General features: G+C 46.7%; 1 protein-coding gene across 4 annotated transcripts in view; it reads right to left on the bottom strand.

Moving 5' to 3' along the window:
* LOC135806506 (myosin-IIIa-like) overlaps positions 1-17,620 on the bottom strand; it is a 37,779-nt gene that overhangs the window by 6,751 nt on the left and 13,408 nt on the right. The window contains exons 16-34 of one of the 4 annotated variants that reach the window (XM_065320693.1): positions 17,061-17,108; positions 16,496-16,576; positions 15,837-15,908; positions 14,714-15,307; positions 14,177-14,203; positions 13,407-13,464; positions 13,061-13,116; positions 11,348-11,424; positions 10,960-11,032; positions 10,522-10,648; positions 10,308-10,389; positions 9,715-9,779; positions 8,837-8,908; positions 8,065-8,562; positions 6,638-6,765; positions 4,458-4,489; positions 3,871-3,926; positions 2,799-2,905; positions 789-861 (exon numbers count right to left, since the gene is read on the bottom strand). In XM_065320693.1, coding sequence (XP_065176765.1) covers positions 789-861; positions 2,799-2,905; positions 3,871-3,926; positions 4,458-4,489; positions 6,638-6,765; positions 8,065-8,562; positions 8,837-8,908; positions 9,715-9,779; positions 10,308-10,389; positions 10,522-10,648; positions 10,960-11,032; positions 11,348-11,424; positions 13,061-13,116; positions 13,407-13,464; positions 14,177-14,203; positions 14,714-15,307; positions 15,837-15,908; positions 16,496-16,576; positions 17,061-17,108 — 2,326 coding nt within the window. The remainder of the gene's footprint in view (positions 1-788; positions 862-2,798; positions 2,906-3,870; positions 3,927-4,457; positions 4,490-6,637; positions 6,766-8,064; positions 8,563-8,836; positions 8,909-9,714; positions 9,780-10,307; positions 10,390-10,521; positions 10,649-10,959; positions 11,033-11,347; positions 11,425-13,060; positions 13,117-13,406; positions 13,465-14,176; positions 14,204-14,713; positions 15,308-15,836; positions 15,909-16,495; positions 16,577-17,060; positions 17,109-17,620) is intronic. The other 3 variants (XM_065320697.1, XM_065320698.1, XM_065320694.1) reach the window with 3 other exon arrangements.

Genomic DNA, 17,620 nt, shown 5'->3' with positions numbered 1-17,620 from the left:
GGTTGGCTTCCATGTAGGGAGAATCATGAAAAGAAAGGCTTGTTGGTCAGCTGACAAGCTGAACAGATGAAAGAGAAAGAGGTACTCTTGCATCCTTTGTTCATCCATCTAAATATTGACATTACTTCAAACTCACTATAGGGTACAGGAGTGGCTACAGGGTACAGGAGTGGCTACAGGGTACAAAGAGTGGCTACAGGGTACAGGAGTGGCTACAGGGTACATGAGTGGCTACAGGGTACAGGAGTGGCTACAGGGTACAAAGAGTGGCTACAGGGTACAGGAGTGGCTACAGGGTACATGAGTGGCTACAGGGTACAACAGTGGCTACAGGGTACAAAGAGTGGCTACAGGGTACAGGAGTGGCTACAGGGTACATGAGTGGCTACAGGGTACATGAGTGGCTACAGGGTACAGGAGTGGCTACAGGGTACAACAGTGGCTACAGGGTACAACGAGTGGCTACAGGGTACAGGAGTGGCTACAGGGTACAAAGAGTGGCTACAGCGTACAGGAGTGGCTACAGGGTACAGGCGTGGCTACAGGGTACAGGAGTGTCTACAGGGTACAACAGTGGCTACAGGGTACAAAGAGTGGCTATAGGGTACAAAGAGTGGCTACAGGGTACAGGAGTGGCTACAGGGTACAGGAGTGGCTACAGGGTGCAGGAGTGGCTACAGGGTACAAAGAGTGGCTACAGGGTACAGGAGTAGCTACAGGGTACAGGAGTGGCTAAAGGCAGCAGGCAAGGAAAGGAAAAATCTGTTGGGCATGAGTAATCTTCTCACCTTTCCAACAAACGGCCGAACTTTATTCACAGAGTCATGGCCACTAACTGGCGGATTGCCATTGATACCAATCCTGAAAGAACACACATAATTATAGGTACACACACACGCGCACACGCACATGCACACACACACACACACACACACACACACACACACACACACACACCTCAGACATGCCCATCGCGGAAGCGATGATAGTGAACAGCTATGTTAGACATAGCAACTTGTGCTGGGATTACACCATTCAACAGCTTGCAAGGCTGATGAATCGACCGCCACTATTTTCTAGCCTGGTATCCACCACGCAGCTGATTGAAGTGGCTTTTTCTGGCCAGTGAATCCCTATTTTTCATTTTTCATTTTTTTACACACACACACACACACACACACGCACGCACGCACACACACACACACACACACACACACACACAAACACACACACACACGCACACACACACACAGTGCCCCAAAACGAATAGATGTAGGCTATGCTTCTGTGCAAGTAAGTTGCTTTTGCATGTTTGTTCATTTCATTTTTACGCATTACGACTACGCTCCACACCCGCCATGAACAGCTGTATGCTACACGCACTCCCACACATCTGCTCAGACTACAGTCGTCCCTCGTTAATCCAGCACTCTATAAGCCAGCAGCCTCAACTAAACAGTTTCTCCGGCAAGAAGTATTTGAAGAATCATGACTTCGTCACACTCACTATCCTTATACATGTATGTATGTATTATGTCGCTTTTGACACTCTGCACGTCAGCTATCTGTATCATGACTACAGTGCAGTACTCAGCAATTTTCGGGTTTTATTTGTTGAAGCAAATAGTTGACATTTCGTGTTGGCATTTCGTCTCTTTTAGGACAGTTTTGATATTTTCTGTGTTGCCTATTCTGCAGCTGCATGCATATGAGCACCTCATTGACCCCGCTCGTTCCCCATTCTTCATTCCATTTGGCTTGAGCGAAGACTAGCCAAGCTTGCTTCGTGATGTCAACGCGAAAAGCTGATATTTAGTGAGTTTCTGCCACACGGTAAAACGTACTAAAGTACGTATGGAAACCTCGCCGCGGTACGGGATCAATTTTCACACGGATTTTTCATACCGTTTTCCGTGTGAAGTGCGTGAAGCGCGCTTCACACGGACTGGTTTCCGTGTGAAAACTGAGCGCACAGAGTACACGTGGCACGAAGTTCGAGCATTCTACGAGCATGCTATGCACAGCACAACCGGCGCAACGTACGAAAAATCCGTGTCAAACTTCACTGCAGTTGACACAGAGTTTGGTACGTAGTTCCGTGCAGCAGAAACTCACTAATAATAATAATAATAATTAACGCAATAAATAGAGTAAGCTGCGCACTCAGTACAAACACCATTAGCAACACTTGTTTTCATGTATAGTACCTTGTTCCTTGTTCTATTTATTGCGTTAATTACATTTTTATCTCCACGTAAGCTTTTTAATAATAATAATGATGACTTCAAACTGTACAATTCATACACATTCGTAAATATGTGTGTGGTGAATGTGTTGAAATGGCACAAAGTATACAACTTCTTGGAGAGATGCATAGAATGGAACTCAAGAATTGAGCATTTTCAACACTATTACTATAACCAAGACTTGTCCAAACCAAGAGTTTACAAGTGTACAAGAGTACACGCTTGTGATTAAGAGCCATTGTGGGCATGCTGCCTTTATTACGTAACTTATCTGGATCACGCTCTGTACTCGCACACGCAAAGACCACAATCTCTCATTCCAGCACACCAGTTTGTGCTTGGTTCATTCCAGTTGCGCGGTGTGATTCATAAATTCTGGCTGCATCAACTTCAGTTCAATTCAGTCCAAATGTTAACTTCCAACCGTAGGGAAGGCGTGGTTTTGGATTTTGCACAGCGTGCGGTCAAAGCTGCAGAAAGTGATGAAGCCGGCATGCACGATGTGCTGGCACAGCTGGTGGTACAGCTGACAAAGGTAATTCTGGTACTTACACACTGGCAGACATGTTCTCAGAACCATCGATAGTGAAGGAACGGGGATACAGTGAGTAGGTACCGCAGACAATGTCTCGCTCCATGACTGTTACCACACACCAAGGCTGGTGGAACGCAACAATTGCATTTACAAGCAGAATACACAAACACGCACGCACACATACGCATGCACGCACGCACCCACACACATGCACAATTCAATTTCTTCTTCAGCCAACATAAACTCTTAGCTGACCAACACACTCCCTAGTCGTGCTGGGACTTGCACAATCTCACAACAGAGGACCATGTTACAGAGTTTGATATACACACAGTGTACAACCTACACATGAAATATCCAGGGGAGACCTGAGTGAGCAATGCTTCATGTCCTCAGTCTATAATACTGGATATGTAGAAGTGGGAGAACACGATATACTATTTTTTCACTTTTTCCTCAAACCTGTGAATATTTTCACTTTTTCATTATACAGTCAAATCTGTCGTAAGCGACCGCCCCTTGGTGCAAGAAAAAGCGGTCGCTTACGGCAGATGGTCTCTTACGACAGATGTATGGTAAATCCGGCATACCAGGTATATGCTTCCATGTACTCAAATCGACGAGAATAATGTGATTTTTAATATCATTTTATTGGATATTCAACGACGACCATACCCGTATAGTACGCGTATGCGACACGGCAGTAGATCGACACTGCCTGGACTTGAGAGCTACAGCACAGCCTGAGTACAGGCCAGGCGCCAGTCGATCGCACTTGCAAGACAGCGCATTTTCACACTTTGCAGTTGACAGCGCACTGCACTGGCAAGTACATTTTCGCACCTTACTGAACCTGGGTCGCGGTCGCTTACAGCAGATTTGAATGCAGCCACCGTGCATGAAATCGCGGTCGCTGGTCGCGCACAGCAGATGGTCGCTCTGGACAGATCAGTTTGTATGTGAAACCGTCGGTGCACGGAAAATCGGTCGCTAACGGTAGATGGTCGCCTACAGCAGAGGTCGCTAACGGCAGATTTGACTGTATTTATTTCTACCCTCATGCAATCATGGGCCCACTATAGCACTGACCCGCTTCGTTTTCACTCTTGATGACGGTGACGATGCCGATACCACAGCTGGAGACTCTGTGAACACAAGTGCACACACAAGATGTGCAGCACAACATAGAGATATTACTGCCGCTGCCGGCTTGACAACATTTACAGGACTCCCTTCTCCCCCTGACCAGAACTACTCTGTTCCAAGTTTGGTGATTTTCTAGCCGCGATTTCAAATAACATCTGATGTTAGTGTACTCTAATTTCAGAAATTTTCGGTGCTCAATATTTCGGTATGAGGGCAAAAGGCCAGGTTAGGTGAACAGAAATTTTCGGTACAGGGAAGCTGTTCCCTATTGGATTATGCGTGTTAGTGTTTGTTCGGTGTATTGAAATTTTAGGTATGAAGCAGATGCACCGAAAGTACCGAAAATAAAAGTACACCGAAAATTTGGGAAACTAGTTCAAACTACAGTATTTAAATTAAGAAGCTTGTTCTGAGATAGGGACAATTCTCCGCTACGGACAAGGTCCCGTCTTGTGTAGGCCAGGGAAGAGCAGGTCAAGTGGGGTTGATACAAGAGCTCAAGATTTAATGCGGGAACACATAGATCTTACTTGTGGTGGCTGAGCGTCCAGAGACAGGCGATCTGAATTTGCAGAAAACAACAACAACAAAGAGAAAAGAAGCATCCACAATGAGCAAGGCAGTTTTCCCACTCGAAAATCCAGAAATTCGGGCACAATCTGCTTTTGCTCGGATTTGGATTGGAGATTGTAAAAAAAGTTTGGAGCGATTCTATGAATTTTTGACATAATTATGTGGAAAACTCAACTATTTGGCCGGTTATGGCCAGGTTTTGGCATACACGTCGTACAGAAAAGTGGCACCTCCATTATGATCTCCATTAGACGCCCTTTTAGGTCCATTAAAGAACAACAACATCAACAACAAGAACAACAATAAAGACCAAGATCAAGATCAAGACCAGCAGCAGCAGCAGCAGCAGCAGCAGCAGCAGGGACAGGAACAGGAACAACAATGGCGGTGATGATGACAACAAGAATGGGGACGACGACAAGAACAATGAGAACGCAAGAACAACAGGAGCAAGAGGAACAACAAGAACAACACGATAAAGAACAGCAAGAACAACGAGAGAACAGCAGCAACAGCAACAGCAGCAGCAGCACCAGAAGTTGAGGCAAAGCAGCGATGAATGCTACATACTGTGGACAAGGTGAAACACTGTTGACTGGCGGATGTGTAGTGGGCGGTTGCTGCATGTCAGCAGCAGCAGCAACGGCTGAGCGATGTAGATACATAACAGGAACACCTGAGAGACCATTCTGTGCGGCAATGGCAGCTGCTGCATTAGTAGGTTCAACATCAGGGAGGTCAATTGCGTCACCAACTTCATCAATAATTGGCACTAGTCCTATTGAAAAAATAGATGAGCGTTTACTCTCCTCATACAGATGGCTGCTAATTGTCGAAGAATCAGACTCTCGCTTCTTATTACCGGCTGTAGAGACGCTCGCAGAGCTGCTGCTCGCGGACGTCTCATTCTCGCTCTCAGCCGAAGATTGCTTATCAAGTATAGCACTAGATTTCCTTGGCTTGCGTCCACGTTGGGGGCTATGATTGCTGCTCTTGGAGGGACTGTCGTTTGAGCTGGAGACGCTACAGCTTGCACAATACTCTGCCCATTCCTGCAGAGCTAGGCTGCAAAGCAAAGAAACGGACAAAGCTAATGCGCTCAGCAAGAGACGACACAATTCCAGCCAGGATTTCATTCCTTGCAGAGTAGTCGCAGCTAGTTGCGAGTATTTCACGCTAACGGTGAGCAGCATATGCGACAGGCGTAGTGAGGAGAGTTGTGTGCTGGACAAACGCTGTGTGGAGAAACGAGTGCTTGGCAGACGTAGTGTGGAGAGGACCATAGCATAAGTGACGTGAACAGCTGGCTGAACCATACTGAGGGAGGCAGTGGAGAGATGAGTAACACTGTGAGTTGTCTATGACTGTGCTACATGCAGGGAACGGCAAAGCAAGCACTGGCAGAATGGAAGGTAATAGTGTGGTGACAGGAACAGCTTGATTAAAGACAGTCTCAAAGAAGGCTGATGGATGCGACCGTGACAGTGACATACGGATGGTAAGTGGCAAACGGTACATGGACCATCTTGGGGAACAGTACATGGACCATCTTTGGCTGGATGACAGTGAATAACACTCTGGTGCTACGATGTGAAGCATTGACATACCGGTGAGACTGTAAGCATGCCTACTGGAGTGCAACAATGTGCTATCAAATTAGTGGCAGAAGTGGACGATCATGACCTGAGTGTGAAGTTGTCACATATCATAAATTCATAGTGCTCATTACCAATTTGAAAACAGTATAGTGCGCGTCGCACACACACACACGCACGCGCACACACACATACACACACGCACATACACACGCACACAGACATCTGTGAAGATACAGTCATAGAGCATGGAATTGGAACGGGAAAGGGAAGGTCTCCGCTGTTTTATCTCATCAGCTCTCTCTCTCTCTCTCTCTCTCTCTCTCTCTTTCTCTCTCTTTCTCTCTCTTCTCTCTCTCTCTCTCTCTCTCTCTCTCTCTCTCTCTCTCTCTCTCTCTCTCTCTCTCTCTCTCTCTCTCTCTCTCTCTCTCTCTCTCTCTCTCTCTCTCTCTCTCTCTCTCTCTCTGCATACCTGTGTGTACCCATTTTCATCTGCCTATCTTTCTTTCGCTTTCCACATGCATGAATACAGCAAAACTAACCTTCTGATGGTGTTTGCCTCCTTCAGAATATCCTCAGTTTGCGAAAGAATATTCTGGTGAGCAAGACAGGTCTCTTCCGTTTCAAACTCGACGACTGCAATCTCTTTCTTTACTTTTTCAACCTCGTCCTATAAAAATAGTAAGTACAATAGGAGCAGAGGCGGCAACAACAACAGAAGCAGCAGAAGCACCACCACAAACAGGGAATATCTTTTTTTAGTGTGGGTAATGATGTTCAAATGATATGCAGACTTTAGTACTAGCTGAATTTGGAGCCTACTTCAAGTCCATGCATGGTTGAGGTTACCGGGAGAGGGGGGGGGGGGGGGGAGGGCAGGCGCGCACGCAGGGTCACCTCTAGGGGGGTTTCCAACCGAATCGCAAACAGTGACTCATTTTAACCCTTTCTAAAGAGCCCTAGGAAATTTTCAAAATTATGCAATTTTTTCGTGTTCTTTGGATCATAACGTCAGTTCTACTCACTCAATCTTCATTATCTTAGCCTTCCAATCCTGGAATTGGAAAGGTACCAGGGCCAGGGAGAGAATGAGGTCGATCATGATAACCAGGACACAGTACAGTCATGTACATATCCAACGCTATAATGCTATAGCGGTAGAGTGCAGCGACGGTGCGAAAAAATGCTCCAAACTGGCCCAAAGGCTGGCCCAAACGCGTCCTGCTCCAGCGATTTCGTTTTTCTTGATCGCAGAGTTTCGATTTTTTGCTATGTACTCTTGAAAATATCACAAGTGAAGCCCCTGCAAATTTGAGCAAGTCAGCGTGACGAAAAGTCTCAAATAATTCTCGATACTCGAGTCGCGCTGTGTGCTTTTGAAATTGCGAGATCGCGGCTCAACTTACGAACGATTTATCTCAAGAGATATTGCTCGCAGCGCATTGCAAATTGTTTCAACCGACAGCTGAGAGTTTTCTATTCGACCTGGATATTTGGATTGTTGGATTTGAGCAGGATGTGACTGAGTTACGATCTATTGAAGTTTTGCATTCTTGCTAGATCGATCGTGCGCCCTACCAAAATATGCCCAAAAACGTTGCTCGTTTGGAACATTTGGGGGGTTTCCGGGCAACGGGAACCCCCCCCCCCCCCCTGCGTACGCGCCTGGAGGGGAGGGAGGAAGAGGGTAGTCACAGTGTAGATCAATGCCTAAGTGGCACACCCTACTCTGATTTGCCTAGATGATAATGCACGTGACAAAAAGTCCTAGCAAGTGACCCAACCAATGGAAAAAGTACACGATCTGTTTAAGGGTCAATGTCTTGCTACGAGTCCTCCTAACTATGCTCAATCGAGTCAAGATTTGATCTTGGTCATCACAGACTATCATCTTACTTTACTTTCTCATACGTTACTGGTGCGGAATTTAGGGGTGGATCTATATGTGACCCATAAGTTAGCAGCTCACATGTAGGCCTGTAGAGTCCCTCATCTGATCTAGCTGCTGCTGATGAGTTCTGGGCATATCACCACCATCCCTTTCCAATGGGTTAACTTTGCTGCGACGACGATATACAGCAGCAGCGCCAGGCATGGATCTATCTGATTGTTCTACCTTAGTGATCTCCTGATCAGATCTTTCTTTTTCGATGCGCTGTGCTTCCTTCTCTTTCTGCAGCAGCTGCTGTTGCTGCTGTTGCTGCTTCTTCAATGCTGCTGCCTTTGCTCTTTCCTCTTGGTCCTTTTGACGCTTCAGTTGAAGTTGTTCTTGGAACTCTTTCTCTTCTTTCTGGCGTTGCAATCGCTCTTGTTCCATCCGCACGAACTTTTCTTTCTCCCGTCGCACACGCTCGATTCTCTCTGCTTCTTCCTTTTCTCTCTGCAGTCGCTCTTGCTCTTCTTTCTCCCTCTGCAGCCGAATCTGCTCTTGACGCTCACGCTCAAGCCGTTCCTCTTCCAAGCGGCGCTATATAGACATAACAAAGGGTTAAGCAGAGATTGTATATATTATATACTGGGTAGCACACATGTGTTGAGGAAACCTCCATCAACACCAAGCGTACACTGCAGCTAACTGAGCTAAGTCATCGCAAAATAAATGATAGAATTTCTACATAGCCAACCAAGAGCACTAGCACAAGCACACACACTCTCTGTGTGTGTGTGTGTGTGTGTGTGTGTGTGTGTGTGTGTGTGTGTGTGTGTGTGTGTGTCTCTCTCTCTCTCTCTGTGTCTCTCACCTGATGGCGGTCCTCATCAATTCTCATTAACATTGACAGCTTGGCAGATAAGTCCGCAGACGTTTCTTTCACCTGAACAAACAAAAACAAAATTCACGCTTCGTGTGAGACTCGGCTGGAAGCCGAGTTTTCCGCATCCGTAGGAACGCCACCACCCTCTAGGATTAAGGTGCAGATGCAGCTCCTAAGCGGCGGGAGGTGTGTAGATCAGACCCGCCACAAAGTGGTCAAAGACCGAAACAAACACATGAGCACAAGACTAAATATTCACGCCATGTACATCGTGATTAACAGAATTTTCAGCTTGCATGGCACAAAAAATCACGGTTCGCGTGAGACTCGGCTGGAAACCGAGTTTTCCGCGTCCGCAGGAACGCCACCACCCTCTATGGATTAAGGTGCGGATGCAGCTTCTAAAGCGGCGGGAGGTGAATAGATCAGACCCACCGCAAAGTGGTCAAAGACTGAAATCCCTTGTATCTGGAACCCTCTGTTCCTCAATCATAGTCTTAGACCGTCCCACTATGCCTGCCTGCCTTGAACAAACAAGAGAGAGCGAAAACCTGCGATCACCAACACCATATTGTAGCAATGTTGTGTCGTCTTGCACGAGGGAATTTTCGAAATCTGTAGTTTCTACAGTGGACCGGACACTGCCGGCATGCCTGCTAATCCATTCCAGTGGATGCTGGCAACAAACCGGGTGGATGACCTGCAGAGACTCTCCAGTCTCCAGCAAGGGTTGAAGCAAAAAGTGTACTCTGCATCGGGCCTTGGCAGCAGTACACTGTACCTGTCGTACATGAATCAACAGGTGAACCAAAGTGACCACTTACTAGTACCCAGAGCGCAATCGCAAGACATCAAAACTAACATACCTCTTGACAGAACATGTCCACCAAAGCTTGCTGGAAGTAGCAGCGTGCCAGGAATCCACGCACAACTGTACAGGAGGTATACATACAGAACAGAAACACTGGGTTGATCTAATATACTCCATACCACAACACTTCCCACATGCCATGCTCACATAGCACACTGCTGCACTAAAATCCAGTCAAGTCCTGACTGGTAGAACCCCCGCAAAAGTCATCAAGCAACGGACAAGCATGTAGTCTGGTGTGCTTTAGAGAAACTGTCTTATGAGTGCGAGAGCACAGAGCAAGAACGTAAGAACCACAAACACAAATGTCGCAATTACCAAGCTTGGTGACTTCCTGTACTTCCTCAGGAAACAAAACAATTCGTGAATCACTTGTCTGGTGAATAGAGCTCAGAGGAATCGAGCTCTGTGAACTCCCACGGTGCCAATTCCTTTTCTATAATCGTGTACATAAAAAGGAGTATAACCATGCATTGTCTTGAAGTGCTTTTGTTCCACTGGACCAACTGTTTTGTCTCCTAAAATGTAAACAAGAGAGTTTTTTGTTTGCGGAGGAAGTACATGTAGTTACACAGTACATGCACTTACCTTTCTGCAAGACTGTTGCACTTTGTTCCCGGCGCTCCAGAAGGTTGAACAACGTCTCGTTGTGATGATAACGTAGAAACACCTGTTAGCCACGGACAAAATCACACGAAGAACACGCACAAGATATGCTTGTACTAGTACTGCACAGAAGAGAGAGAGAGAGAGAGAGAGAGAGAGAGAGAGAGTGTGTGTGTGTGTGTGTGTGTGCCAGTACCTTTGTCTCCCCGATCGCGTAGTCCTTGATACCAAGGCTGTCCAGAAGTACACAGCAGCGCTGGTTGTCCTCGGGGCAGCTATGCCGAGATGCCTTGTACTGAGAGAAAGGCTGAAGGCAGCTATACCTGTATTCAAATACACCCCAAACACGAACGGTAAGAATGTGGGCTTGTGTCTAGGGGGAGGGTATATGATCCGGGTGCTCAGCAAGGCTGCCAAAAATGGAGCTCGATACGAGCAAGGAGAACACGTGATTTCATTGCCCACGGGAAGCTACAGTTATCAGTCTTTGAGCAAGGGGTGTTTTCAGCAAAATGAGCCGTTTGCTATCATTTCGGTGGACTGAGAGCATGACCATGTCCTGCTCAAAGGGTTAATGCAAACACAGTGCAGACAGTGAGTGAGAAAGAAAAAGGCAATCGGAATGAAGACTAACCTCTCCAGAAAAGTACCAAAGTCAAGTCTGGTTGGGTAGCCAAGCTGTCGTATTCTCGTCGTCTCAAGGACTCCTGTTGTTTGGAACACAAGCACGCATGTACGCACATGCAGTAAGTGTGTGTGCGCGCACACGCACGCGCGCGCGCGCGAGAGAGAGAGAGAGAGAGAGAGAGAGAGAGAGAGAGAGAGAGAGATGTTAGAAACAAGGAAAATGCCAGTAACACAGGCAGCTGTCGCGAACAACAATAAAAAAAGGCTGCCAATGCTCTGCTTGTCGAGCCTAATCCGAGCACTTAAAAATCAGAAGAAAGGTGAGTTGACCAAGTGCAGTTTGCCAACACTATTTCAAGAAGGTTTGAAGAAGTACTTGTCAAGTATCTACTTGCCAGTGTAGCGTAACTGCTGGACAACCAGCTTGTCATCAAACGAATCCGGCACGAGAAGACTGTTTGGTTTGATACACCTGCCAACAGATGAAAGAGCACAGACAGTACCTACAGATCGTATTTGAAGGATTCTCCGAAAGTAAATGGATACTTATCACGGGAGTATGAGAACATAATCCAGACAATATTCACGACATGAGTACAATACGATTCAATGGCTTGGAACATGTTAAACAACATTTTAAACAACTTTCCCCACAGGCATGCACTGGTACAAGCGAACACGAGCACTTGAGTTGGGCTAGATGGTGTCCAACAACTGATGACAGGGTTAGTAAGAGCGCAGAACGCCACAAGCAGACCCTGAGCCCATGGTGGGGTGCAAGAGGAAAGTCAATACATGAGGGCAGAGTGCCCCGGCCTCAAACAGACAATGCCAAGAATAATAACGCCATGATCATTGCAACACAAGCTGGTTGGGAGAAGCGAAATTGCGCCCAGTCTCGATAGCAGATGTATTTAGAAGTGCTGCGATATTAGATGTCAGGGGATCAGGTAGGATCTGTACTAGTTGACGATGTGATGGTGTGAATAGTAGTCAGGAGTTCAGTTCCGGCCAGGGTCAGGCGAAAACTGCAGTCACAACTCGTGTGTACATTTGCAATGGGGCCCGCGTGACAGCTCTTTGGCAGACTTTGAGCCCGCTTCTATCTGATCCCGTGGCCAATAGTCCCTTGTCGATGCTATTTTTTAGGTAGCTGAGGTCATCACTTTTCCATTGATGCCACACATGTCATGCTTGAATAAAAAACTGGGACCGCACTTTGCGCGGAGGCATAGCGAAGTACTGATCTCGACCAGATGCATACTCAGCCCAGGGAGGAACACCCAATTGTCATGTTAAGCGGCCTTGAATTAGTCTAAAACAAGATGATTGTAGAACATTTATACTCGCGCTTTATTGCAGTAGAAGGAAAATGATCGCAGAAACCAGCCCACGGCGATTTCCTGGTGGTGGACGAAAAATTAAGTGAACTGGCCGTCCACTGTAGAGGCTGTCCACTGTAGAGGCGGTCCACTGTAGAGGCGGTCCACTGTAGAGGCGGTGACGGTGATAACGTGTGAGTTGTGCAAGTACTAAGCAGGCGCGCACGGCATGTGCACACATCCTGTACAAGCCATGCACTACAGTTCGCACCTGCACGTAAGCACCAGATAGTGCAGTGCTGGATGGAAAAACCACACCGTCCCTGTACATACTTGCATTGCTTTCTGTGACTGCTCAGGCGATCATTTTCCAAACTTCAAAAAAAGTAGCGGTCTATGCAAAACTCGCGAATTTGGTTTTTCGATTGAACTCCCTAATAGTAGTGTATGGGGGGGGGGGGGGATTTCAGCCTCTTTCAGCAACAGAGCATGTAAGAGCAAGCATATAACGACATGCATGCCTGCCTGTGTACAGTACATAATAATAATAATAATACTGTAAGAAGAACAGCTCGCATATGACCAAGAATTGAGCTCTACGCATCTGCGAGGGGAAGGTTCCATTCATGTACACGAGCGCAACACGATGCATAGAGTCTGTGCAATGAGGAGCGCTGGAATTTGTTTCAGTCAGATAGTAACCAGCATCAACAAAATTAATGCACATACTGTGCAAAACAAATTTCGTGCTAAAACGTCAGTAAAATGCGTCACAGAGGAACTTACCGTACAAAGTGTGGTACCGAAATCAGCATTTTCTCCATCAAGCTCGCCAGAGAGCACTTTAGCAGCACAGACACACAGAGACACACAGAGACAAACACATAAGCACACGGAATACAGGCAAATAACATAAATTGCCGCATTATCTTTGCTCCGCATAGCCAGTTTGGCAAGTCTTAGCCATCACGAATATCAACTTTCTTCTACATACCACTAGCGTTTTCTAAACTGTGCTCACTAGTGACATGACAGGATGTCCACGATCGTCAGACTTGTGAACTGACGATTAATACACACACACACACACACACACACACGCGCGCACGCGCACACACACACACACATTCACCTTGAAGTAGAAACCGATTGTAGGAGTTCCTTTCCTTGTGACTTTTGCAGGCCTTTTCCTGTAGAGTCCAAACACACAGACACAGAGCTCAGCACACAGGGGAGATGCATACATGCAATACTATATCTAAAGCAAAACATTAATTGAATAATTGTACACCTCGTGGAAAACACTAATTGCATCCTGTATCTCATGAAATTAGCCACCCAACGAAAATATGCGCCACCCTGCTATTCACATGTTTAGTATCATTCGACGTCCAAGAGTGGTACAAACTCGTGAATAAATACTATCCACAGAAGATGGCAAAACCGATATTGTCCGGATGGTTTATCTCAAAGCACAATACAAGGATGTACGACTTCACGGTACTTGTGTAGTCGGGTGCACCTTGTACCAATCTGCAAGTAAATCAACGTCTCCTTTTTTGTTGCAAAGAAGGTCCATATCAACTTCTTCGACCAGCAAGTTCTGGTGCTCGTGGATGCTGCGCAGTGGGTGCTTTTTTGGTGGTTTTCCCCAGTTTCGCGGCACTCGCATTGCCAATGATAAGTAAATCACACTTAGAGGTTCAACCCCTGCCTATACATAACTCGCGCAGAGGCTATTTTGACACATCTCATTGTTGCAATCGTCTTCAAGATGCTCACATTACCAGGATTATCCCGGGAAAAGCCGGGAGGGTTGGTCAGCATGAATTCGGACAGTCCTTAATTTTCACTACTAATACACATGTCAGCACAGCTAGTTATCCAGGAGTTCAACCTTACCTCATAGACGCCTTGATGGCAGCACGCCTGGTACCAAGAAACAACAGCATGACAAAAAGACAACATCAACCACAATAACAACAATGATGACGACGACGGCACAAACAACATCTTCTTAGCGGAATGTAGCACAGCTGCTCCAATACAAGCTCATCCCTTCGTGATGTATGCAATATCTCACCCACAAAGAACTCTTTCAACAGAAAGAATGAGGTCAGACGAAGCAATTGGGAACAAAATTAATTTTCTATCATACCCCACTGTAGGGCTGCAGCGAGTAGGGGTTTGGGCGGGAAACGGGCTCCGGTATTTTCTCGACATAGTTTGTACAGTGAGTGTGCACTTGCGCCGCTACATAGAAAGTGTACAGTAAGCACGTGGCCATGCGTTTTACTGCACCAATGCGAAAACACCGTACTCCAACTACCTGATCGGGTTCTCAGGAGCAAACTACTACCCGAGTACCCGTTCCAATTAAGGGTAGCACGGGTACCCTACTACCCGATCACACCCCTAGTATGAGATGTTATCATTTACCCATCATCGTCCATGTAGACAGTTAGATCCAGTCCATAGTGTTGTTTTCTCTTCACACTACGGCGACGATGGCGCTGCTGATACTGGACAGTGCTGATAGTGGGCAGAGACGGCCGGCGATGATTAAGTCGTTTAAGTGTTGCAGAGGACGATGATGGCATGTGCATTTCAGAAGATGACAACGGCGTGGGTTTGAGGTGGGGCATTGTCCGTGAGCGCAGCAATGCTTTGTGATGTCTTCGCAGCTGACTTCTAGGGCTGGCGATGCTCTTGTGAGCACTAGCGTGGTCGCTGGTCACTGGATTGGCAGTGGTAGTGCCAGTGGTGTGCAGTAGAGGATTTGATCCACTGTCATTGCTTACTGCTGCGTCAGTGGTACACGGTGATGAACCGGCTGCACATTCTTGTTCCTCGTCATCCGTCGCCCAAGCAATTCCAGTGCTGCGTTCAGATGTTGTAGGTGTTTTGCCTTCATCCTGGTCATCATCTTCTGCACCGTCCAGACTGTTTTCAGCCACTCTCACATTGCTCTTCAATGTGTTTATGACAGTCTCACGACGACGCAGTGTGCGCATTGACAGCCTCAGTTTGCGTCTAGATCAGTGGCAGTGATAAGTGCAGTGGCAATAATGATGATGATGACGACGATGATGATCAGGCATCAGCCATGGTTGTGTCGGATGTACCCAGTGGCAGTTGCATACACAAACAGTGGCAAGAAAGAGCGTGACACGGTGGCACATACACACACGTACACATGCACACACACAACATATAGTAGCATTCTGCATCACAGTTTGGTTCACAAATCAAGATGCTATGACAAGTAGAGAGGCAGGCGGTGAGTGGCAAGACGAACCAATGAATGAGAGGTGGTAAGCATATCAATAAACAACTGGCCCCTAGAACTCCGATGATGTCCTCCTGGGTGACAGTTTCGGGTGAAATCGAGCCGTGTGGTGTCGTGAAAGACTGTTTTCGTGTTGCGGATGGAGGTCAATTGCAAGATTGCTACCACCCATGAAAATATCCCGACTAAACGTCGGCCTTGACAATCGCTGCAATGAGAAATCCAGCAAGCTACACACATTGATACTACAGCATCCACACAAATATCACTTACTTGGAGCGGGTGCGTTCAAGCTTGACATTACTTCTACCATCCTCCTCAGGCACCGTCAATGACATCGGCTTCCTGTGACATCAAGCACATTTGGACCATCAGAAAATTCAAAGATATCGAAAACCCGGTATAAGTATAAACAAAGGTGAGCTAAAGACTGTGATATCACCGTGTCATGCATGCAGTGTGCACATCACTCACAGTGTTGGCCCGTGTACTGACTTGAACGCAGCTCAACAACTTACGTATACCAGTATCATGTGCGGTGGAGACTGGAGAGTAACCGATCAACCGTTAATCGCACTAACCATTTCACCCCTATGACAATATGCTTGCTCATGTACACGTCAAAGGTGTCGGGCACATGAACAGAATGTCCTGAGAAATAGTATGTCATGCTCACCACCCCCTACACCGTACACAATCTCAATGAAGGAATTCTGCCTGTGGCTCACATGACTGAAGTACCTACTATTAATACTATTACATGTATATGGGAGCAGTCAACTTCTCTTTTACTCCCAAGCATGGGTACAAATCTGATGACAGAATCAATACCAGGGGTCACACTAGAACAGGACCACAGTCCACAGTCGGGGCCACAGAAGCAGCAATCACAGGACATGCAGCAGCATTAATGATAGTCTGCGATGGCTTACTGTTGTTCCATCAAGTTAGTGGAGGAAGTTCTTGAAAGACTGCTCTTGCGACTGAGTGCAGGCTTTCCCACACTGACAGGTCTACAGACATGACAAATCAAACCAGATCAAATAATACAACTCACTTATCACCAGATCAGTCTAAGGATAAGAACCAACTACTCACTGGTGGTGATGCAGCGATAGAAAACGTGCGTACGTTGTGTGCATGGTACTATTGTGGTACTGTGTGGGAGTTCTCTCGTGTATGATATGCTCAACATGTCACATGTTTCATAAGTCAACGTGCGTGTCCCTGATCACATTCCTACGGAGTCTACAGTGTGGAGGTACGGTGCCGAGTACGCAGCGAAAACAGACTCTCCAGGAGGAGAGCTATCGTCAATTACCATGGTTACTACTCACTACAGCAGCTGCGAAGAAGACTGATAAGAAACTAGCAAAGCACAACAATGGGGAAGGGGGAAGGGGACATCATCGAAGATAGCGAGTAGCAGCGACCAGCAGGAGTGTAGAAGAACGACAGCAGATGATACACGTTGCACAGTGGAATAGAATAGCTTACGGTGATGCAACAATAAACCCAGGGGTGGTACTAGAGCGCCGACTGCCACTACACGTGAACGGAGAAAGAGACACAGAAGTCTTGCACTAAGCAACATGCAAACACTGCAGCACATACTGCAAATACTGATTACCAACAGTAGCAGCAGAAAAGGTATCCATGGTTACGTCCTTAAGATCGCAAGACAACACGGGCGACAAAAAGATAAATGACCCTTCTGGTGAACATGAACTTGTTGTTCTATTCTGAAAATGGCTCAGTAAAATCGACACACATCTAGTGTCACTTTGACAAACTGGCAAACAACAGCTCTTCAAGGTGCAGTGGGTTAATGAGCGTAATGAACCACCAACAAAGTCACGTTCATGAATGCTGTAGATCTGCTGTAATCCAGATACCAACAAAACTCAATCCGTTTTGGGCTGATTTTCCACATACATGCATTCAACTTCAAAGCAATTCGGCAGCCTATCATACTGGTCTTGGGAATAGCAGTGCCGTCGCCTTACCCAAGAACCTGCACAGTTCTAAACAGTACAGTGCTGCTGATAAATCCACCC

Source organism: Sycon ciliatum, chromosome 1, assembly GCF_964019385.1.
Source record: "Sycon ciliatum chromosome 1, ocSycCili1.1, whole genome shotgun sequence".
Taxonomy (NCBI): domain Eukaryota; kingdom Metazoa; phylum Porifera; class Calcarea; order Leucosolenida; family Sycettidae; genus Sycon; species Sycon ciliatum.
This window is presented reverse-complemented; position numbering and strand designations above follow the sequence as displayed.